General features: G+C 36.7%; 3 protein-coding genes and 1 long non-coding RNA gene across 5 annotated transcripts; 2 read left to right on the top strand and 2 right to left on the bottom strand.

The window, feature by feature from the left end:
• LOC126374520 (uncharacterized) lies at nucleotides 1-2609 on the top strand. Its single transcript, XR_007567438.1, has 2 exons — nucleotides 1-76; nucleotides 2221-2609. It is a non-coding gene; the product is annotated as an uncharacterized LOC126374520 (long non-coding RNA).
• Nucleotides 2510-4490, bottom strand: LOC126374489 (ejaculatory bulb-specific protein 3-like). Its single transcript, XM_050021157.1, has 2 exons — nucleotides 4214-4490; nucleotides 2510-3058 (listed from the first exon to the last, which is right to left on the bottom strand). Exons 1-2 carry the CDS (start codon nucleotides 4398-4400, stop codon nucleotides 2868-2870), a joined length of 378 nt encoding a protein of 125 aa, XP_049877114.1. The 5' UTR covers nucleotides 4401-4490; the 3' UTR covers nucleotides 2510-2867.
• Nucleotides 4491-5816: 1326 nt separating this feature from the next.
• Nucleotides 5817-20766, bottom strand: LOC126374481 (allergen Tha p 1-like). Of its 2 annotated transcripts, none has more exons than XM_050021150.1 (3): nucleotides 20611-20766; nucleotides 6463-6649; nucleotides 5817-6164 (listed from the first exon to the last, which is right to left on the bottom strand). In XM_050021150.1, the coding sequence occupies exons 1-3, from the start codon at nucleotides 20611-20613 to the stop codon at nucleotides 5962-5964; spliced, it is 393 nt and encodes a 130-aa protein (XP_049877107.1). In that variant the 5' UTR covers nucleotides 20614-20766; the 3' UTR covers nucleotides 5817-5961. The 2 variants fall into 2 exon arrangements, with proteins under 2 accessions (XP_049877107.1, XP_049877105.1); XM_050021148.1 differs by lacking the exon at nucleotides 20611-20766 and adding an exon at nucleotides 7496-7593.
• Nucleotides 19692-23909, top strand: LOC126374483 (allergen Tha p 1-like). The gene is made up of 2 exons (XM_050021152.1): nucleotides 19692-19850; nucleotides 23414-23909. Exon 2 carries the CDS (start codon nucleotides 23421-23423, stop codon nucleotides 23802-23804), a length of 384 nt encoding a protein of 127 aa, XP_049877109.1. The 5' UTR covers nucleotides 19692-19850; nucleotides 23414-23420; the 3' UTR covers nucleotides 23805-23909.
• Nucleotides 23910-23921: the final 12 nt, after the last annotated feature.

Below are 23921 nucleotides of genomic sequence, written 5' to 3'. Positions count from 1 at the left end.
ATTACAGGACAATAGGCGTTACAAAGTAAGTATTGCCCATTACTTCCTTGATAAACCGTTTAATGTCGTGTGATTAGTCATGTAGCTTAATTATAATAAATCTGTAGAGAGGTCAATTCTGTACATTAAATATTTTTTCAAAATAACTATCAGGGGGTGATAAGTGATCGATACTGATGCCAAAAATGCAATCAGTAAAATTTTTGTCTGTCTGTCTGTCTGTCTGTCTGTCTGTCTGTCTGTCTGTCTGTCTGTATGTTCCTTATAGAAACAAAAACTACTGGACGGATTTTAATGAAACTTGGTACAATTATTCTTCACACTCCTGGACAGGTCATAGTATACTTTTCATCACGCTACAATCAATAGGAGCAGAGTAGTGAAGGGAAATCCTTTTGTATGAAAAATCTAAACCACTCAAGTTAGACGTTTGAAATTTGGCATGCAGGTACCTTAGATACCGTAGAGGTGCACTAAGAAAGGAATTCCCGAAATTCCTACGGGAACGGGAATTAGCGGGAAAATCCTTTTGTATGAAAAATCTAAACCACTCAAGTTAGACTTTTGAAATTTGGCATGCAGGTACCTTAGATAACGTAGAGGTGCACTAAGAAAGGAATTCCCGAAATTCCCACGGGAACGGGAATTAGCGGAAAAATATTTTTGTATGAAAAATCTAAACCATTCAAGTTAGATGTTTGAAATTTGTCATGCAGGTACCTTAGATACCGTAGAGGTGTACTAAGAAAGGAATTCCCGAAATTCCCACGGGAACGGGAATTAGCGGGAAAATCCTTTTGTATGAAAAATCTAAACCACTCAAGTTAGACGTTTGAAATTTGGCATGCAGGTACCATAGGTACCGTAGAGGTGCACTAAGAAAGGAATTCCCAAAATTCTCACGGGAACGGGAATTAGCGGGAAATACCTTTTGTATGAAAAATCTAAACCACTCAAGTTAGACATTTGAAATTTAGCATGCAGATACCTTAGGTACCGTGGAGGTGCACTAAGAAAGGAATTCCCGAAATTCTCACGAGAACGGGAATTAGCGGGAAAATCCTTTTGTATGAAAAATCTAAACCACTCAAGTTAGACGTTTGAAATTTGTCATGCAGGTACCTTAGGTACCTTGGAGGTGCACTAAGAAAGGAATTCCCGAAATTCCCACGGGAACGGGAATTAACGGGAAAATCCTTTTGTATGAAAAATCTAAACCATTCAAGTAAGATGTTTAAAATTTGGCACGCAGGTACCTTAGACACCGTAGAGGTGTACTAAGAAAGGAATTCCCGAAATTCCCACGGGAACGGGAATTAGCGGGAAAATCCTTTTGTATGAAAAATCTAAACCACTCAAGTTAGACGTTTGAAATTTGGCATGCAGGTACTTTAGTAAACTTAAAGCTTAGTTGCAACAGGATATTACAAAATTCCCACGGGAACGGTAGTTAGCGGGAAAAAACATTTGTATGAAAAAATCAAATCTAAATAAAAGGAGAAACTGACTGACTCAGTGACTGACATATCAACGCATAGCCTGAACGGCTAAATGTAGGCATTTGAAATTTGGAAGGGACATAGCTTAGGTACCGTAGAGGTGCACTAAGAAAGGAATTCCCGGAATTCCCACGGGAACGGAAATTAGCGGGAAAATCCTTTTGTATGAAAAATCTAAACCGCTTAAGTTAGACGCTTGAAATTTGGCATGCAGGTACCTTAGTTAACTTAAACCTTAGTTGCAACAGGATATTGCAAAATTCCCACGGAAACGGGAGTTAGCGGGAAAAAAACATTTGTATGAAAAAATCGAAACCGCGTAAGATAGATGTTTTCAATTCAATTCAATTAAATTATTTATTGCATTCCATGTAGTACAATGGGGTGTTACATAGGCATAGGAACTAAAACATGGACCCTGTAGGGCACAGCAACGTTGAAGGGAAGAGAGGAAGTGTGTATTAAAATTAAAACTCAATGAACAATCAATTAAAAAAAAAACAATTCAATCAATTGATTCAATCTAGCATGCATGCATACCTTAGTAAATATAAAGTTTATTTTTGGCTGTATTTTGAAAAATGGGAGTTATTGGGAAAAAAATTGTATGAAAAAATCTAAACTGCATAAGTTAGATGCTTGAAATTTGATATGCACTCCCACACACACAAAGATCTCTCTCTTATATAACACGCCACGCGGACGAAGTCGCGGGCAAAAGCTAGTGTAGCTTAATTATTTAATCTACGGAGAAAATGCCATTGATTGATTTCTTTTTAATGACTGTATTGGTACACTTTTTGCATAAGATGTCGTGAGAATTCATGATTAGACTACAGGTAGTGTAGAGGGGGATGATTTAGCTCATGACTCTGAGTTAATATCAAATGGAATCTTAGAGTTTTTTTTCCACTTGATATCAACTCAGAATCATGGTCTGAATCATCCCTCAGAGCTTTCGTTACGGTGTCACTAGCACCCTGTATGTAAGAATGGCGAAATATGAAGCAAAGAGAGGTTACAAGGGGTGTATTTTTTGGAGTTAGGTAAGAGAGGCTAGATAAAAGTGCATTTTATGGTTGACAGGAGAATTCAGGCCATGATTTATAATTTTACAGAAAATAAATTATATACTTTTATACATATATATTATTACATAAATTGTATATATTGTTGTTATATAATATTACATAAATTGTATATAAAGTTGCCCCTGCCGTGGAAAGCTCGGTGAGGTGTGGGTAGTGGGTACTTAGTTCATCTTGCGATGGATGTATCTGTGACTACCCAAATTGGGATGTAGTTGTGAGTTTATGTTATATGTTGTGTCTGTCGTCTCCTTGGCAATTGATGTGAAATGATTTGATTTTATTCGTCGTTAGCCGCTAAGAACGCTTCGTAGACTTCTTGATACTTGTCTCCCGGGTCGTACTTGGCCTTCAGCTTCTCCCAGGAGTCGTTCTCATGTTCCCTGATATGCTTCACTGTCTTGCGAGCCATCTTCTTCTGCACCTCCGTACACTTCGAGCACGCTGACTGCAACCCGTCTACTACGTGTGCTGTTATCACAAAAGTCTGTTAGTAATAGTATTAACAAATGCATACTACATATCGTAAGTGCAGTTTTAACTAACACAGTTGGCTCGACCATTATAGACGGCGATTCGGATTACCACCTATCACGTTGTTGGTCTAACAGAAATTTACGTGAAGTGTAGATGTTTAGTTCATCTTGCGATGGATATGCCTCTGACTATCCCAATTCAAATATAGTCGTCAGCTTTTGCTACATTATGATACTTACATAATATAAAATAATGCCTATTATAGTTGGAACACGCACACAACTTTCGTTTCCTACAGTTTGATCAGATACATACATGTTTGCTGGTGACTTTGAATCAATCTCAATTTTATCAGATAGGCTTTCTGTAATACTATAATATATATATATATATATATATATATATATATATTGTAGTAGATCTCAAACGTTGAAAACCATCCTTGACGTAATACCAATTCAATTAATAAGCAGTCAGGCAGAGGGCACCTCGGTAATAGTAGTTATTAAACTTAGTTATGACCTGCCACGTGTAGCACAATATTCGTACGTTTTATGGTGTTTTATTTACTTGTGTTTTATTAGGATGACATTATAGATATCCATATTCTTTGAAGCTTGCTTTTTTAAATATATTTGATGTCGTGGCGGAGAATGCTCCATAGGGGAGGGCTTCGGTTGATTAAGAGGAGCCCTTTGCGCTGCAGTGGGACTAACTAGACTGATTATTTTATGTTACGTATATTCTTTGAAGAGTACTTACAAATATTTCAATTTCTATTGATTTAAGTATAGGAAAACTGCTCTTTTGGGTAAGTTTATTTAAATAACTGTCAAAGGTAAATTCTGTTTAACACTAAATTGATTTCAACAATTCAATGAAATTAGACTTTATAACGTGTTCGCAACAAAAAATGTAAACATATTTATAACTTGTAAGTACTGCTTTTTTTTTAGTTTGAGTTCAGGGAGGTACTTATGCTTTGCCTTTTTCAGGTGACAGTTTACGAGGACGAAGGAGTTTATTAATATTTAAAAACACCTAAGATTTGAATGAAAGAGAAGAACGGAAGACCAAGCTCGACAAGAGTGGTAAAGCTACACCGAGAAGAGCGTGGCTCTTATATTAATGATGATGAAAATGACTTACTTTTAAGCGCTTTTCCTTCTGGAGTGCAGCGTCCTTGATCCAGCAAACACTTAATATACGGAAGAAGCAGTCTGCGGTTTGACAAAATCTCGTCTATGTTAATTTCATCATACCTATCTGTATACCTCTCCTCACAGACCGCTAAGGCTACTACCACAAGGCCCACCAGTAACGTGAGCCAATTCATCCTAGACTAGAACTAAAATAGACCAACAGAACGACAATTCAAGAAAATTTCTAGCACAGTTTACCTAAGGCAACTGAAGACTGAGTTAAGAGAAATATTATGCCCTATTTATAAGTGCTATTGATTCCTGACTGCGGAAAATATCACTTGCTATTGTTGTTTCGTTACACAATATCTAGATTAAAGATCGTGCCCATTGTCTGAATGTTGATGATTGTTCATCAATCGCTATTTGAACAATCACCGGTGTGTGAGCTAGTTTTTCCTTTATTTGCATATTTAGGTACTTAAGGACAATGTAAATGAGATGATGTTGTACTATGTTTCTTAATCGTAATGATGAAGGTAAAGACAAAAAGGAAGTAGGTATCTAATTAATTTGATTTATATTGATATCAATACGTAATTAGATACATTATTACGTTTACGCTGTGCTCCAAACAAAATGAAAGACAGCAAATAAAATAAAGTTTACATAATTCAAAACATTACGATCTTTTTTCTAATCAAATACCGACGTTGTATTTTTGGTAACCTGCGGCACGGCCCACCCGCTCGTATCCACAGGCTCAGGTTTGATTGAGGTTATTAGCTCTTTTACAACAATGACGTGACCTATTACAATTTTTCCAGTTTAACTACTAAAACTGGAAGATTCTAAGAATTTCCTATAATTTGTTACTAAATAGTTAAAATTAAGTGATCAAAATAAGCTGTATTTGCATAATCATAATTGTAGTTTTGTAAGTGGAAGTATGATTTTTCCCTGTGCTATGAAGCAGCGATGGGTTTGAAGCGCCTGAAAGAACAAGCTAAAATAAACTGAACGCAAGAAATTCTCTTATAAATTTATCAGGCGTACAAGTATACTTACAGCAGTCTAAGATGCAATAAGAACAGAATAAAATTCACACATTTGTATCCATAACATCACATGTGAAAATCGTGTTCTTGGCTTTTTCATTAAGGGCTGATTAGGGCTTTTAAATGGAGGAATATGCTCAGACGTTGTAAGAGGCGCAGATGACGCGGCAGCATTCTTTGCTGCGACGGGATTCATAGGCGCTGCCTTTTTCTCTGTCAACAGATCACACACTCCTCTGTCGGTCGGTAAAATACCACTATCCGTTATAATCTTGAAAAATTAATTACCGTTAATGTATTCTTTGTGTAATGGATATTTTCACAGTAACAATAATATGCAATAGGTACACGGGATCAGATATTTAGGAGTCGCCGCGGCCGGATATGGTTTGGACGGCATGAATATGCATAAAAAAGTTATTCTTGACCTTCCCACAAAAATAAACGTTTATTTTTAGACGTCATTATACCGGGCTACAAAAATATATTTAAATTTTAAACATGAATGTTTGCAAGTATTATTTCAGGAATTCAAAATATGATAGACACAAATAATAAAAAAAATCTTTATTAAAAAAATAGATGTACAAAAGAAACAAAGATCACTAACAGAATATTTTCTATACTGGATGCCTAGGAACAAATTAAGAGACCGGTCTAGTGTGGTCTACTCGCGTCTACTGTGGTCTACCGCAGTTTACTCCGGGATCTCAATGCCGTGCTCCTTGGCGATGGCTTCATACTTCTTGCGGTACGTGCCGCTGGGGTCGAACTTGGCGCAAAGTTCCTTCCAGATTTCAATCTCATGCTTGATCAGGTGCTGGATGACAGTGTGAGTGCCATTCTTTTGGGACTCAGTGCATTTCTCACAGCCAGTCTCGAGAGCCTCTTTCAGATGATCTGGAATGTAGAAGAGAGGTTTTGTGAAGAATATGTATTTTTATATTATGTTCACGAAGATCAGATGAAATTAGATCGGTCTACGTTCACCAAGCAGAATGAGATACTGTTCCACTACTTGGCCCCTAGACTGAACCACATCTGAGACTTAGCAATAAGTAGGTCACCACTAAATCAGACGACCAACTTTGTCAAACTCACTGTGGATTTGCTTTGGATCTTATTCAAATGGGGCTCAGTGAAGGTTTACTACATGCTTCAGCATTTCTATACCAGGTAAAGTGTGTTCAGATACTACCTTTAAGTTCCTTGCCCTCGTTGGTGCATTTGCCCTTGTCGAGTATGCAGTCGACGTACGCTTGCAGCAGCCGTTTGTTCTCTAGGATCTCCTTCACGTTGATGTTGTCGTACTTGTCGGTGTACTTGTCATCAGCCACCACCGCCGCCACCACGCAGCACAACAACACTAGGTAACGCATGGACATCTGTAACGGTACACAAGAGTTTGTTTACAATAATGTATGTTATGTATATTGTAGTAAGTATTATTGAGGTGATGTTGTGTCATGAGGTAACGGTGAGTATCGCTTGAGATGTTGTCAGATACGAGTACTGATTTTTCGTTTTCTACTTTTCTAGTTTTTAAGATCTTCCTAGTGCGGTTTAGAGAAGAGTCAAGTATCACTTAAAGAGGTGTTGTTCAAAGAGTTATTTATAGAATAAAGCTATCTATCTACTAGAATTGATTGAGTGTCCTATAAGATGGTGGTGTGGTGTTATTTGGTAAAGAGCTATAATAGAGTTGAGCTACGTTAAATGAGAATAAGATAGGACATGAGGAAGGTGATGCTTGTTCCTTTCGGGATATATGATGAACTCCAGTCAAAGATAGTTTAATTATGATTTTAAGTACAAACTGATTTTCCTTGGCGTCACTTATTGTAGGTTTTTCCGCAGATGGCATTAACTACTTGGTCGGACAAATGGGGAGCGCTGAAGGCTCTCACTCGGTAAAGTACAAACTGATGTGATCGTGGTGGTTCGTAGATAAAAATGAAAAATATAATAGCACTTTGAAGAAGAAACAAGGATAGAATTATTTGAAATTAAGGAATTAATGCTCAAGGCAAAGTGCAAGATATTAAACACAGCGCTGTGGAGTGAGAGATGTGCCCTTTGAAGATGGTTCCAAGAAAAAGCACTTAGAGTTGAAACTAAAAGCAGCACTTGTATGAAACACACATTTTCACGAAAATATCATGAAGCAATGATGTCGTTTCAAATAACTAGCCCATCACAGAAGGCCATGTGGAAACACAAGATGAACCTACCATTTCGATGGTTCTCAGCTAAATGATAGTCACCGCAACTGTGAGTGCCTTATGACGGTCGCACTCAGTATTTATAGTAGTTACCAGCGACTTAAAACATCTAATTTGCCCCTCGTATATTACGTCCGATGCAAAAACCGTACTATACAGGACGCGCTCATGTGTCACTAGAACTTTAAAAAAACATCAATTAAGATACCTTGGACCCTCGCGTCGTTTTCGCTGAATCTATATTATGTAGTTTATGATTCAATGGAGTTGTTTTCAGATCTTTTATAAGGCTTTGATAGGGTTTCTACAAATATAAATGAAGGATGTCGTCTTTATCTGAAAAGTTTTCTTTAAAGTTTATTGATAAATTCTATATTTTCGTAACTTTTAAATGTACCTATACGATGAACAAGCGTAATCCATGGTTGTGCCACCAGGAAATTATTTGGGTTTCGGTTGCTAGCAAAGGAGCTTATAGCAAAGAAGTCTATAGTTGCAGTTTGTACCAGGCAGTAGTGACATTCAACTCTTATATTACAACACAACCAACCTTTTTTGCCTGCTTCATGCATGATTTTGGACAAACGAAGATCAGAACCAAGCTGATACGTATGAAGAATCTCAAACATTGCATGGATCTAGAAATTGACTATGCTTTTCGGACGATATCGCAACTGCAGTTAACAATCAGCAATATTGTTTTTAGATGACTTGCTTTGATGTGGCCCTTTTTAGACCCCCAGTTGTGAAAGACGAGTGATTAGAATATTGTAGGTGATGTTATAATTATTTATTTAAGTTCTCCCTTGTCATAATATAATATAGAGCATACTTCACTGCAATAAAGCGGATTGCGGTTGCTAAAGTTGTAACATCCTGTATACCGTCGAAAAATATGAAGGGGCAACACTTTTGTGTAAACCTTCCGTTTTCCAACATCATTTGCCTCCTTGAGTAGCATGCATTGTAAATTACATTTTTTAAGTTTATTGTTTCTAGAATTACGCTAACGATGTAAAGACTTAGCGGCGAACAAAAAGCAAAAATCGGGGAGCGTTTTGTTAGTATTTTTTTATAACTTTAAATTTACCGAATAATGTTTATTTAAAACAATATTTTTACATTCAAAATGTTCCTTTTTATTTACGATATGCCTTAATTGAGGTCAGGAATTATAATTACAATGTACTTGAGTTTTTATTATTGTTTGAAGTTTTGGTTCTTTCCGTTTGTAAAGTGCAGTGCTACAGAGTCAGCTAATCAGTTCCCTACAGTTGTGATGCGTTTTTTTGCGCATGGCTTAAATGCATTGAAACTGTAAACTAGCTGCGAACCAACTGTTATCTAAGTATTGCAGTTCAAATGTAGTCCGTCCGTGATAGCTCTAACGCCGGCATAGTCAACGGGTTCCTTCTTTACTATTCATCGTTATTATCCATCTGATGCTGCTTAATCAACTAAATCTTCTCCGTTAACGTCCTGTTTAATAATAATTCACATCATCACTAATTTAAGAGCCACGCTCTTGTCGGTGTAGCATTCTCCATGCTACTTTTTTGGGAAAAATAGGGCAGTGGTTTCCCTCTTGCCTTCCACCCCGCAGTACTCTGTCTGACGCGAGTGGGTAGTAATAATTATCATCAAAAAATATGTAAGTACTTACTACAGGACTTTTTGTCAAATGTAATTGGTATACCGTCGCCTCATAGGTAGAGAACACTATTTAAGCGCCATTTGAAAAAGCGATTATTGCAATTTTACATTTGCACATAAAAAAAGTAAGTGCGCAATGCAAACAAATTAATGTGAAATAGCCAAATAGCTTTTTTTAGATGGAAGGCTTCGACCCCGAATGTGATTTTCTTCAACAAAATCTAGATTTCTTTTCATTAATTTCATTCCGCGTAAAAATTGAGACCAACATTTTTACCTAGATTTTTCAAAAAGTCTCTTGTGTGAATTCAAAAGACGAGATACAAAGTGCCATATGAAGGTCAGTCGAGTCTGAAAGGTTTTCCACTAGAATGCACAGCGGTCATCTCTGGCAATCCTTATTAATCACGTTAGGTGCTTCGACCTTAAAACCACATCACACGCAAGAATCATGTTCAATCAGCCTTTGATTATTGACATCTGAATGCACCAGTTAAGCAAGAGATCTTGTTTACAATACAATTACAAAATGACTCACTAGGCAATCAATACATCTGGAATCGTTAGGAATATAATTTCATTGCCTATTCTTGTCGTTACAGACGTCAAACATCCCACGATTCCAGTTATTTCAATTTTATGTGCATGTCATTTACCGCAAATGCAGAAATTTTCCTGGCTTGTACGAGTATGTTATACTTTATAATTAACTCTCGATAACTAAGTACCTACTGATGATTAGTCTTTTCTCTATAGATTTTCCTATATTTATAGACTGTAATGATATTGTATAAATACTTAAATATAAGGTTTAATATAACTTATTTTTTTCTTTTGAATTATTACAATGCATAATTACGGAACATTTTCGAAAAACTTCCTCAGAAATTCTCAACAATGACAATCAAAAGATATTTTTAAAACATTTATCATTTTATCTCTATTTATATTCAGAAGGCCGTTGCAGTCTTGATATAACACAATACCACCTCTCGACGAAAAGTTCTATGCGAATAAATACAGCCTGAAGAAGTAAGTCAAAAGATGATTCTGCGACTCTTTACAATTGTTTGTGATTTTGGAATAGTTAAGCAAATATCGTTTTTATCTAATCTGCTAGATGCTCGGGAAGAAATTAATTAAGTATGTTTATAATCCATAGGTACTGTTCTACAAACTCGTAAACCAAAAAAAAACTATGTTTACGTATTATATTAAGTCAGGTCTGATCTAGTTACTGTAAACATTCCACTGCCAGTGTTGATATGATTGGTAATTATTATCTATGACTTGATAATCAAAGTTATTATGGAGTACTTATATGAAAAATGGATCTTATATTTGTAACAAATTAATTTCATTAAATTGCAAATTGTCATAATGGATGCGAGATAGGTATTGAGCAAGTGTAACCATTGTTAATCACTGTATCGAGTTGTTGTTAGGTATCTATGTATTATCCTGATATATCCTAGAAGAGAGAATTTTTAAGCAATATTATACTCCGATAAAATCAACATTACCATAACATAACATCACACCTGTATTTCCGTAGGGGTAGGCACAGGTGTGTTATATAAGATACTCCAAAAAACATTACGCCTCCTTCTAGGGTAATCAGGACTGAGGGCTGTCACTAGGTACCTATATTTTGAGACATTAGTCGGTTACCTAGACTTACAAATACGAAATGGAAAGTACTCGAAGATAAAGTGCTTGTTTTACAAGGTCAAGGCGATCTAAATTTGTACAGCAATAAAATTAAATAACCCTCGTGTATTTGACACGGGCTTACTGTGACGTCATACAGTCATTTTGTTACGGTAATGATCACAGCGCTTCCATGCGTCATACTGATAAAAAGTTGTTTATTGTGAACCAAAAGCCTCTGGACAGAACGTGGAAACTTCCTCAATGAAGTTCTGGATCTAGAATATGTTTTCGCTACGTATCGGTGGAAAAATTGTTTAGGTTAGCAGAAAATGTTTTTTAGATATCCATGCAAATCACGCCCCATTTTAAACTAAAAATTGTTTAAAAAGACACGCATTTGCATTCCTTATTTTTTAGTAAGTATGTTTTTTATATCATTGTGAGCTAATAAAGCCCGAAAACAGTGGTACTCTGAATGTGCACGAAAAGTTACACATTGCAGCGAAAGTGAACGCTATTTTAATAACAATCTAGTATCGATCAGTAAAAATACACAGTGACAGGAACGGCTATAAGTAGCTGTTGACACACACAGAAATATACCTATGATATTAGATAGTGTTAACAATGGTTAATACAGTACAGTACAGTACAGTGGCATGATCGCGAGGAGTGGAAATCTATTATTCGAGCCCTACATCCTAACAGGGGATAAATGGATTAGAAGAAGAGAAGAAGTGCGTTAAGTACGACGGTTATGACCTTTCTGTCAACGTGTTAAATATTACAGTTTTGAATAATTTATAAACAGCTTCGTAAAAATATCCTAAGCAATTATTTATTAAATACAAACGAACATTAAACCGATTTTTTTGTAGAAAATTAGTTATTTTTAATACGAAACGAGTTATAAATTATACTATAATAGTTACAGCGAAGGTGGGTAGATGTAGATCAAGAAAGACACACTTACTCAGACTACCGACTACTACGACTTACTTAAACGGTATTCAATCATTCAATAATTCTTTATTGCACAAAGACATAAGTAAAGTACATGTACATACGAATAAAATAAGCACAATAGGCGGCCTTATTGCTGAACAGCAATTTCTGCCAGGCAACCTTAAGGTGAAAGAACTTTATGTATTGGAGGTATTCATTCAGTATTTGGCAAAAAAAAAATGGGAGAGATGTTTTTAAAAATGGTGATGCGAGTCTGCGACACGCATGTATGAACCGATTAATGAATATGGAAGAAACAGGAGATCATGCATGTCAAGATCGAAGTCAAGGGAAATCCGTAGTCTCTACGTGTCCCGACGGGAAATAGGCGTATTGTCACTTATGGATACGCGTCTAAGAATTTTACACACATACATAATAGTTACGCTCGCATCCTTATAAGAGTGTGCAGAGCCATCAGCCATTATTATGACAATCCGTCTCTTAGGACGTCTAGGTCTTAACCAAGACAGACATAATAACCCATAAGATGATAATTTACCAGCCTATCATCTAGATGGATAATTCATCGGCTGTGAAAGAACATTGCGGCGAAAAAAATAATCAAAATACATGATAGCTATTCCAAGATAGACAGTCTGTAAGATATTACTGCATACAGACGTCATCCAAGTTCCAAAGGTATACAGAATATTTACAGTGCCATCTAGTGAAGTTTACACGTTTGATTAAAATAATAAACAATGCATGAAGATTCAAGACGTCTTCACATTAGAAGGTATAGTTTATCTTTATAGTTGGCTGCATTGTCTTTCAGAATTTACACGGTAGAGGTCGCTCGACGCATTGATTTTTGTGACTTTTCTTTTTGCTGATGTATAAGACAATAGTGGTCTAGTGGTAAGAGCGTTAGGCTCACGAGCTGGAGGTCCGGGTTCGATTCCCGATGGGGACATTGTCGAAATCACTTTGTGAGACTGTCCTTTGTTTGGTAAGGACTTTTCATGCTTGAATCACTTGATTGTCCGAAAAAGTAAGTTGATTCCGTGCTTCGGAGGGCACGTTAAGCCGTTGGTCCCGGCTATTAGCCGTAAAACACCTCCACCAACCCGCAATGGAGCAGCGTGGTGGAGTATGCTCCATACCCTCTCCGGTTGATTGAGAGGAGGCCTGTGCCCAGCAGTGGGACGTATATAGGCTATTTATGTTTTTTTTTTTTATAAGACAATAGGTAGGTATAATGGGATTTCAATGCGAAATTTTCTACATGCATACATACATGTAACAAAAGAGAGGTTGTCTTGAAACTTGATGCAGCAGGCATTACAGGTTAGGTATATAGGTTTTACAGAATTATACTGTTATACAGAATGTTACAAAGAAGTTGACACATTCATACATACATACATAAACTCACGCCCGTAATCCCTAATGGGGTGGACAGAGCCACAAGTAATCAAAGACAACTTGCAGCCACTGTTGATACGAAGTCCAAAGATGGATATGATGAACCTTACGGTGATAAGGGATCAGCCTATCGCCCATAACATTAGTCCATCATGTTAGAGGACACAATTCCTCTGTCGGTTTTTACGACATGCCCGGGAAGAGAAGCAGCTGAACGTGTTCTATGTGTATGTAATAAAGAAGTTGCGGTCCTGCTTAATTTACTCTTCGCAAATGCGAACTTTGCAAAATAAAAGACTGAAAAAATATTTAAATTTATGTATGACTTCATAAAATTATAATGTTTTTTTTTATAATGATGCGGTTATTATACTGTCTTTTTCATTAAAAAAATACTTAAACCTTTTTATTCTTAAACGAAAACACGAAGTGGATGTATGAAATGATGAAAATTGTTGTAAGTAATCAAAGGGTATTTAGTTTAACTCTTAGCCGTAAAAACACTTCCACCAATCCGCAGTGGAGTAGCGTGGTGGAGTATGCTCCATACCCCTGGGGGGTGTTAGTGACATCGTAACGAAGACTTTGAGGGATGATTCAGACCATGATACCAAGTTAGTTGATATCAAGTGGAATTTTTCGTCGCAAAAGTATGGAACTAAAAATAATTTAAAAAATACACAAAACTTCATGAATTTTCCGACAGGAAATTACACTTGACATCAACTCAGAATCATGAGCTGAATCTACTCCCTCGTAATAAATGTACTGAATACTAATTAAGGTATAAAGTAATTCTTTACATACTTGTTTACTTTAAAAAAAACATAAATATACGGAAATTAATTGCTTTTGACGTCAAAAGAAATGCGATTGATTGAAAAGAATGATAATTGAAATCTAACTCTAACGCAGGTTTTTTTCCATCGTACAAAGTACCTACATCGAAATGCTAGAACAATAGGCGACTAGGAAGGATTTCTCAAGCCGGCGAGAAGCTATTGCGCAACTTTCATCTGCATGCGCCGGCGTTGAAGGCGTACCTGTTAATTGACACATTACTCCGGCGCAATCACGCTTATGTCTTGGCTTGTTTCACAACACTAAGTATGGTCGAGGAAATACTAAAGAAAATCAGCTTTCGGGCAAACATTTTTTTTTGACCTGACTTATTGTAGATATGTCGCAGGTGGCATTAACTACTTGGCCGGACAAATGGGGAGCGCTGAAGGCTCTCACCCGGTACAATGTTAAAGACAACAGGCCTGAGGGTGCCCAGTTGGGCGCGAACCTCGGCTCAGGGCGTCGTCTGAGAGGAAAAATATTTGAAAGAATTAATCGACCCTAGTGGGTAGATAGCGATACCCTAGTTGGTAGATCTTATCACACATTACTAACTCACACTAATATATAACACATATACATCCTCGCGCACATACACACACCCTCACCCTCTTTCACACATAGGTACACAAAACACACCCCCACACAGTCATTTCACATACCCTCCCTCTTGGTATAATGTTTATAAGCTTTTGTTTTTTTTTTTCTATGTAACTCATGGATAGCTATAATTGGCCTCTGAATGTGTATTACTAACAACCATATAATGTAAATAATTAGACTAAGGCTGTTGCTTTCCCAAATAAAATAAATAAATAAAATAAATAGATAGCAATAAGCGCTGATTGAGTGAAGTCGTCGACCACGCTGGCGGGGTGGGCCAACAATGGATGTACTTGGGCTATTATTTTATTTTGGGTCCCATAACCTGTCTCTCACGTTCAAACACGATTTTTATAAAGCAAACATTTATTTTTTCAATAATTACACTATTGGTATATTTCTGATGTTATACTCGTACTTTTATGTTCCACGTTTTTATCAAAATTATTTGAATTTAACCAAAAACACGGTAACTAAGTTGTACTTTTGAGTAACGCAGTTGTTTCCCTACAAAATTCCACTGTCCCTCTCATATATTTACTCCATATAAACACACATTACTTAAAAATTCTTCAAGACGCTATTAAAATGTAATATTTGCGGTAATAACACGTAATTTAATCTTTACTTTAACAATACTAAATATTATTTTCCTGTATCAGTTTTTAATTATTCCAAAATATTTATTGTGTCCCCGCGGCAAACCAAAAAATTACGAACACTATGTTACCATACGAAACTGAGTCTTAAAATTAGAATTTTGTGTGCATTTGCGCCAAAAGTCGTATAACATATAATCAAATATTATTGGGGCGCGGGGGGAGTGCGTGGCTTGGAAATTCGCCGAGTCAGTCGCGAGAACGCCGGCGGGATAGGTGCGTGTATTAATTGGGAGACCGCTGCGTGACCGCTGTGATAGGTGAGTTTTTTGAATATTGAATAATCTTTTCCGTTATATCTTTAAAAAAAGGAGCAAATATTTATTGTACACGATCTGTTTTATAAAATGAATTACCATATGAGTGCTATTTTAGAATACACGTGGTTTCTACAACTGAGTTACCGATGCACTGTGTTACTGCGAAATGTAACGCAGTTGTAGCCATCGTAACGCAGTGGAAATACTCAAAGTTTTTGCTCAATATTTACAAATTTAATAGTTTTAATAATTTAATTTATAATTATTTCGTTACAGAGTGTCGAGTTTATCGTCCACAAGTCCCTAGTCAACAACGTGTTGACCATCGGTAGTGTTTCGAGCAGGGTAGCGTGCCTGATACTCAGAATATCATCTCGATATTCGCCGACTGTCATCCAGGTATACGCTCCGACCTCGGGACACCACGATGACGAAGTGGAGACTATGTATGAGGAGATTTCTAAAGCCAAGCATAGCCATAAAAGCCACTACAGGATTGTGATGGGGGACTTTAATGCACAGTCGGGGAAGCGTTGTGGTAACGAGCTGAGAGTAGGGCAATTTGGATTTGGGGTCCGGAACACCAGAGGCCGGATTCTGGCGGACTTTATGGAAAAGGAGAACCTCTATATGATGAACTCCTTCTTCAGAAAGCCCGCACCCGCAAATGGACCTGGATAAGTCCCAGTGGAAATTATAAAAACGAGATCGATTTTATCATGTCGACGAAAAAGCACATATTCAATGATGTCTCTGTGATCAATGCCGTTAAGACGGGAAGCGAACGAACGGGTTTCCGAAAAGGCTTTAGCACCATAGACCACATCCATACACTGCGGCAGGTTATACAGAAGACCGAAGAGTATAATCTGCCACTTTGCTTGGCGTTTGTGGACTATGAGAAAGCCTTTGATTCGATCGAGACCTGGGCGGTGTTGCAGTCTCTTCAGAGGTGCCAAGTGGACCATAGGTACATCGAATTGCTAAGGGACCTCTACCAAAATGCCACTATGTCAGTTCGAGAACAGAACCAGAGCTCTAATCCGATCCAACTGCAGCGAGGAGTGAGACAGGGAGATGGCATCTCTCCGAAACTGTTCACTGCTGCATTGGAGGATATTTTTAAGCTTCTGGACTGGAAAGGATTTGGCATCAACATCAACGGCGAGTACCTGACGCACCTTCGATTTGCTGATGATATAGTCCTAATGGCTGAGACCCTGGAAGACCTGAACACCATGCTCGAGCATCTCAGTAACGCATCCCAACGAGTGGGTCTTAGCACGAACATGACAAAGACAAAAATTATGTCCAACGACCATGTCGCACCCACTCCAGTTCAGGTTGGGAACGTTACACTCGAAGTTGTAGACCAGTACATTTACCTAGGACAAATAATCCAGTTAGGTAAGTCCAACTTCGAGAAAGAGATCTCTCGTCGGATCCAACTCGGATGGGCAGCGTTCGGGAAGCTGCGAAATATCTTCTCGTCCAAAATACCTCAGTGTCTCAAGAGGAAAGTCTTTGACCAGTGCGTGTTGCCAGTGATGACCTACGGCAGTGAGACGTGGCCGCTTATTATGGGTCTCGTGAGGAGGCTCGGTGTCGCTCAGCGGGCAATGGAGAGAGCTATGCTCGGTATTTCCCTGCTCGATCAAATCAGAAATGAGGAGATCCACAGGAGAACTAAAGTCACCGACATAGCTCGGCGAATTGCAAAGCTGAAGTGGCAGTGGGCAGGACACATAGCGAGGAGAACCGATGGCCGCTGGGACGGAAAGGTTCTAGAATGGCGACCACGTGTCGGACGACGCTCAGTTTAGGCCCGCTACAAAGTAGACCGACGATCTGGTGAAGGTCGCGGGAAGCCACTGGATGCGGGCAGCGCAGGACCGATCGTCGTGGAGATCCTTGGGGGAGGCCTGTGCCCAGCAGTGGACGTCGTAAGACTGATGACGATGATGACATACATACATACATAAACTCATGCCTATTTCCCACCGGGGTAAGCAGAGACTATAGAATTCCATTTGCTGAAAACGAATTGAATGAATTTGATGTCCCATTAAATATATTTGACTCAGACAGAAACTAATGTATGTTTAATATTGTTTTTTTGAGAAGTTTTGATTTTATTTTATTCTAAGAGAGTTTTGTTTAATTTGTTATGGTTTCAATTTAATTGTATTCTGTTTTTAATTGTTTTTAGTAAGTTAAACACCATAGATGCGGAAAGTTTACCATTATGTTACTTACTAAACTACTGCGTTACTTTTTTGTCCCCCATTTTTATGGAGACGTTTTCAGACTTAGAACTAAAACTATCTAAGTATGTTTTAAAATTTTTGACTTTTTTTGATAATTTTTAATATATAAATGGCCTCCATAAATAAAATGCTTGAACTGCTATTGTTTTCCATTTTATTGCAAAAGTTTATCTCATAAAATCAAAATTAGGTAACGAAGTGGTAAACCTAACCATAAAAAGATGTATTAGACTGAAATGTTTCGTGATTTAATAATATAAGGTCAAAAATCTTTTATCTTAATTTAAAAAAGAAAAGGTTTGAATTTAATGTGAACGTTCCCAATAATAAAACTACATAATGTAACAAAGTAACACAGTTGTTGTTTTTCGGCACCCTCCCTAGTATAATATAAATATAAAAATAAGTGAAAAATAATTGGTAAACATCGCTGCAAATTCCTGTAAAATGTAATTTAAATATTATTATTGTTATAATAGTAAGAAATACTAACAAACAATAGCATAAATAAAAAAAAATTTTTTTGGCGAATAAGTTAACCATGGCACCCAGAATAAAATAATAGCCCACTTACTTACATGTGCATATGGTCCACATGTTTCCTTGTTCTGACTATGTCGGATTATAAGCGATAAACCTTAGTCACATTTTATTATTTTTACTTAATATTAAAATAGACTGATCATAATTCAAAACGTTATCTTTGCAACCGGAAGCGAATCTTGTTATCATACTGACCAAGATTTTATTTAAATTGTAAGTTAAGTATCGATAATAGATATAGGCACTTAACGCTGCATATTAATATATACAATACCATCTAGAATAATCGGAAAACCACATAAAATAACTTGAATTACAAGTAGTAACTAGTCAAGGTATAGGTAGCCGCCCTTGTATCAAATATTATCCTGTTTTATTGGTATCGCGGTCACGTTTGGAATCTCGTATCTATTGAATACTAAATTCAGGTCAATTTGAGTAGCTATTTGAGGAAATCTGTAATAATAGTTCCGTATTCAGTAGGAAAAATGTGTATCTTGGAATACCGGACCCCGCCAATTAGGAAGTACCTGCATAATTATAATATTGTCTGGTAGGTATTAAGGAAGCAATATTTTGCAACGCATAATGCTACTTGACACGCTAGTCAAATGAGATACTTTTTTCTGTGACCTAGACAAATATCCAATTATAGCTGGGAATTATAGATAACTATAACAGATGTTATAAATAATATTATATATAATAAAGTATATATGTATACAAACTATACTCGGTACCTATCTTTTATTAGAGGATATACAGCAACTTGTAGTATTTGTGTCCTAAGGATAGATAAAATATTATAAACAGCAAATAATAGTAAGGTAAATCACCAATGTATACCCATAAATACATTTACCATGTTAAGAAGTGTGACAAGAAGAGAGCACTTTAGTTCTTACAAACAGTGAGTACTTACTTGAGTTCTTAGAAACAGTGTTTATGTTGTGTTCTATTTAACTATTTTGTGTACCTCCAGACTCTACTAGCTTAAGATACGAGTACATTACATATTTCTTCTTTGCCTTGAAATACTTTTAGTTACCAAAAAATTCAGTTTAGAATATTTACAAACACTTCTTTATTTTCTAATTATATAGTATTTACTTTTTTAGGTTTTTTTTTTGTTTTTGTATTTTTTGTACGTGACATTTTTCGTCTCTAGTGAAAGTACGTATATCTCTAATCGTCTAATTTAAAACAAAAAAAAACCATGCAGGTCGCGGCGCGTCGCGTGTCGACGCGATTCACATCTCATATCGCGAGTTCCCATTACATGAGTAAAGTTCATTTGATAATATTTCCATAACCTAGGAGACAGTGAAATACTTCCTAGTGATGCAACACCATTGTCCATTGAGAGCTATAGAGAATCAATGCATTATCCTGCCGATTATCTCACAACGTCATCGGGTCATTGTTTACAGTAGATAGGTATATAACGCCCTAGGCCAGCCCACTGCATCCACAGCCTAACCAAGGGTCGAACTGTGCTCACGGATATACGGTGAGTACTAAACAATTAAGTATAGGAAAAACTGTAGGTTATAAAAAAATACTTACTTATCAGTCAGCCTGCTCTTGCGACGCGGATTAATCAGCTGGGCACCTAAGTTCAGCTATTTTTTTCCTAATCTTAAAAGCACGTTTAATACACGTATTGCAATTAAATAGTTTTATAATAGAACGATTTTTTTCATGTTAGAATATTTTTTTATTAAACACAAAACAACATACAGTTATCTACAAATAGAAAAACTCCTCCAAAGCATCCCACCGAGACAAAGTGCCCAAAAGACTGCCAGAATTTCCCCTTTGAACAGCTAAACAAACCCTAATAAACCTAACCCTAATTTTATAATAGTAACAATAAACAATATTACCATTTTTTACCTAAATGTCTATACGTTTCAAATATAAGGTAAATACCTAATCTTGTTTAGAAAATAATATATTCTGTGAACTATGATTTGAGATGTTGAACTCTACAGCTTAGCAAACATGATTAATCAAGTAATGAGTTTGCTACCAAATTGGGTAACAGGTAAAATAGTTTCAGATTTTATAGATACTTAATGCATTTATATTTAAACTTAGCAGTTTTGTATTGCGAAGTCATAAATTCGCGCAGAGCGTAACTTTTTTTTTATAAAAACATAGAAGTGACAAGTAATAATGTGCATTGTGCATGTACCTATATTTACTTGGTGCAATAATTAACTTCATGTGGATTGAATATTAGTGTAATTACTAAAATGTATTCTTACCATCTCAATACAAGGAGGAGCACAAGACAGCTATCTGGAAGTGCCGCACTGCCTACTGAGTGACCGCAGTAGAGTCCCAGCCTATACTGATTTTAGTATTGTCACTGTGCTCTATAGAAATTATAGTAAAGTACAGTGTTCGCTGAAATTACATGTCTCGACCACACGTGTCTACCTCTATCATGTTCAGATCATGTGCTAAGAGGTATACTTACAATCGTTTGTGAGGAAAACCCACTGTATTTCCAACGCCAAATTGAGGTAGGTTTACGAATTGTGTAGTAAACTATATACTTAGTGCGTAGATTAGTGTGTAGTGAGATAAGAAGAGGGAAAGACAGGAATTCGACTCTGAATGGAAATTTATACTACCTTTAGGTAGCTAAGTACTCCCTGGTAGCTTTATAGGAAATGAAACTGAATTTTGATTTAAAATAAACCTACAATTCGACAAAGCGCTTGTAACTATTTACATAATATACATATTTGATGTCAATATTTGATGTAATATTGTTAATTTCAGTAAAAGCCCAATAATGTCAGTTTCGGGCGCCTTATATACTTTAACAATCGTGATGCTAATTTGAGGCTTCTGGCCCCGTAATAGAACGTAGTACTTTGAGTAACTTTTTATTATACCCGCTAGAAGAGTTTTTGCATCTCAAAACATCCATATGATGATTATACACAGTGTATAAACTTATATGAAACTGTACACCATTCAAGGTCATCCCATGCCAAAAACACGAGTTATTTACAATATTTTACCCCTGTTGTGAATAGTAGGAGCATAGAAGCCAGTCGGAAGGACAATGCGGCTATTATGCGTACAAAACAATAAGACAATGGGCAATCATAGTAATTATTGCAGCTGTATCCGCGTGGGATGACACCGCAATTATAAACATATTCTTTTCCCTGTGGCCCTTCGTATTTCACAACGGTTTATGGAAAAGTTATTGCTCTTATAGGTCCCACTTGTGCAATATCACAATTGTATGCAAAGTTAGAAAACTAAACATGACGAACTGTACAGGTAACCAACCCGTCACCTAATTAATATCCCTCATTACACGATGTGATACCTAAACCAATGATTGTCGTATTTGTTTTCGAATGAATATTTGGATCACAAATTATTATCACGTGCTCAGCAGTAAAAGAAAACATCGTGAGAAAACCCACATTCCCGAGAAATGCAATTTCGGCGGTATGTGACTTAATTTGTATTGGGCTGGTTTTACCTTCGCGGGTTGGTAGGCCAGACAAGCAGTCGCTTCTTTAAAAAAACTGGACCTATTAAATATTCAGGATAGGTAAGCGGACCCTGAGAAAAACGGGATAACGCTAAGGAGATGATGATTGCTCTTATAGGTAAGTACTTTCTTGTGCAATAATTATCACAAAATGCATGCAAAATTTCGCGCCTATAAGGAGTCCTTTTGAAAAATTTTTCTGTCACAAAACTAAACATTACGAACTGTACAGGTAACCTAGCTGTCACCTAATTAATCCCTTATTACCTTTACATACCCGGGATGATTATCAGTATTGGTTGGTGGTTTCTTACAAGGCTTTGAGTTAAGTACACCATAGAAGCCACTTGGGAACATCACATCTACATCGTTAGGTATACTTACGAGAAATATTTAATAATAGGACGATTAATTTATTATCTCACAATTCATCGCCTAGCACTAGCGTAGTTATTTTATTATGAGAAAATTATTGATTTACAATAGAAAAGAATAATGAGCCATTGAAAAGACACATATTTATTCTTCCCTAGTTGTTTTTCCTTGAGTAAGTTTATTATGATTGAGTAGTATATAAATAATATATATAAGAGTTAAAGTTTTAAGGATTCGATAGAATCGACATTTCATATTACAGAATATATCTAGATTTCTGTGTGTTGAATCAATGACTAATATAACTTAAACAGCCTATAAACGTCTCATTGCTGAACACAGGTTTCCCCTCAATCAACCGGAGAGGTATGCAGGTTACTACTGTGTTACAATTTTGTATGTGTTATAATTGGGTAGTTTCCTAAGTCAAAGATAAATTATGAAATTTATTAAAAAATAAAGACAGATCCAAAGATGCCAAAAAAGATTTATTTTTTCTATTTAACTTATTTATGAATATAAATAAAGAAAAATGTAATGATAAGTGCGGTATTTTGTGACGTTTTTCTATGACGTCACAGGTTGCTTTTTCATACATATTCCATAGTAATAAAATATCATGTTTTGACGTTTAGTAAAAATTTACTGATTTGACTAGTTGTAAACTAGCCTATTGGCAAGTATTTATTATTATCTCACAGCCGTTTTTTATGTAAGTTTCCTGTAAATAATTACGGCTATTAACTAATGAGTAATTACCGAAGACCTCTGTAACCTTCCCACTGTTGCTATTATACTATTTTTGCGTTTGCCTCTTTTCTTTGTTATCCTCTTTCTATGTTTTTGTTAGGGTTTTGTGTTGCATAATGTTTTCGTATTATTCGTAATTTATTACGTTGATTAACAACAAAAACTTTGTCTAGACACGTTTTTCAAGACATGTTTTGTTAAAATTTACTGCTGACATCCAAAGAGCTGGATGAATAATTAATTGTTGACATCAGGGTTGGTGAAGTTGGCCATCGACTTTACAACCCACACGTGAAATGGCGATTTTTGGTCTACTATTATTTATAAATGTTTCCCCTTCTATATAATCATAAGCCTCCTCTCATTCTCGCCACTCTTTCCGGTCATATGCAAGTCTTACCCATCGTCTTCTCTTGTTTCAGACCTAAAATGAAACTGATAATCCTAGTCACGTTGTGCGTCGCGGCGGTGGCGTGGGCCCGGCCGAGCTCCACTTACACGGACAAGTGGGACCACATCAACGTGGACGAGATCCTCGAGTCGCAGCGCCTTCTCAAGGGCTACGTCGACTGCCTCCTCGATAAAGGTCGCTGCACCCCCGACGCCAAAACCCTCAAAGAGACCCTCCCAGACGCCCTAGAACACGAATGCTCCAAATGCACCAAGAAACAAAAGGAAGGATCCGATAAGGTCATCAAGTTCTTAGTCAACAAACGTCCTGATCTGTGGAAGGACTTAGCGTCGAAGTATGACCCTGAAGACATCTACCAAGCGAGGTACAAGGACAAGATAGAAGCCGTCAAGCACACGTAGAATGTGACTCTAGTAGGGATTTGCTGATGCAAATGGTACCAAAGTAGTTTAATTATTTGTTAATTGGATACTGGATGTGTAAATAAAATTGAGTTGTCTTTTTTACATTTGTTTATT

Source organism: Pectinophora gossypiella, chromosome 17, assembly GCF_024362695.1.
Source record: "Pectinophora gossypiella chromosome 17, ilPecGoss1.1, whole genome shotgun sequence".
NCBI lineage: Eukaryota > Metazoa > Arthropoda > Insecta > Lepidoptera > Gelechiidae > Pectinophora > Pectinophora gossypiella.
This window is presented reverse-complemented; position numbering and strand designations above follow the sequence as displayed.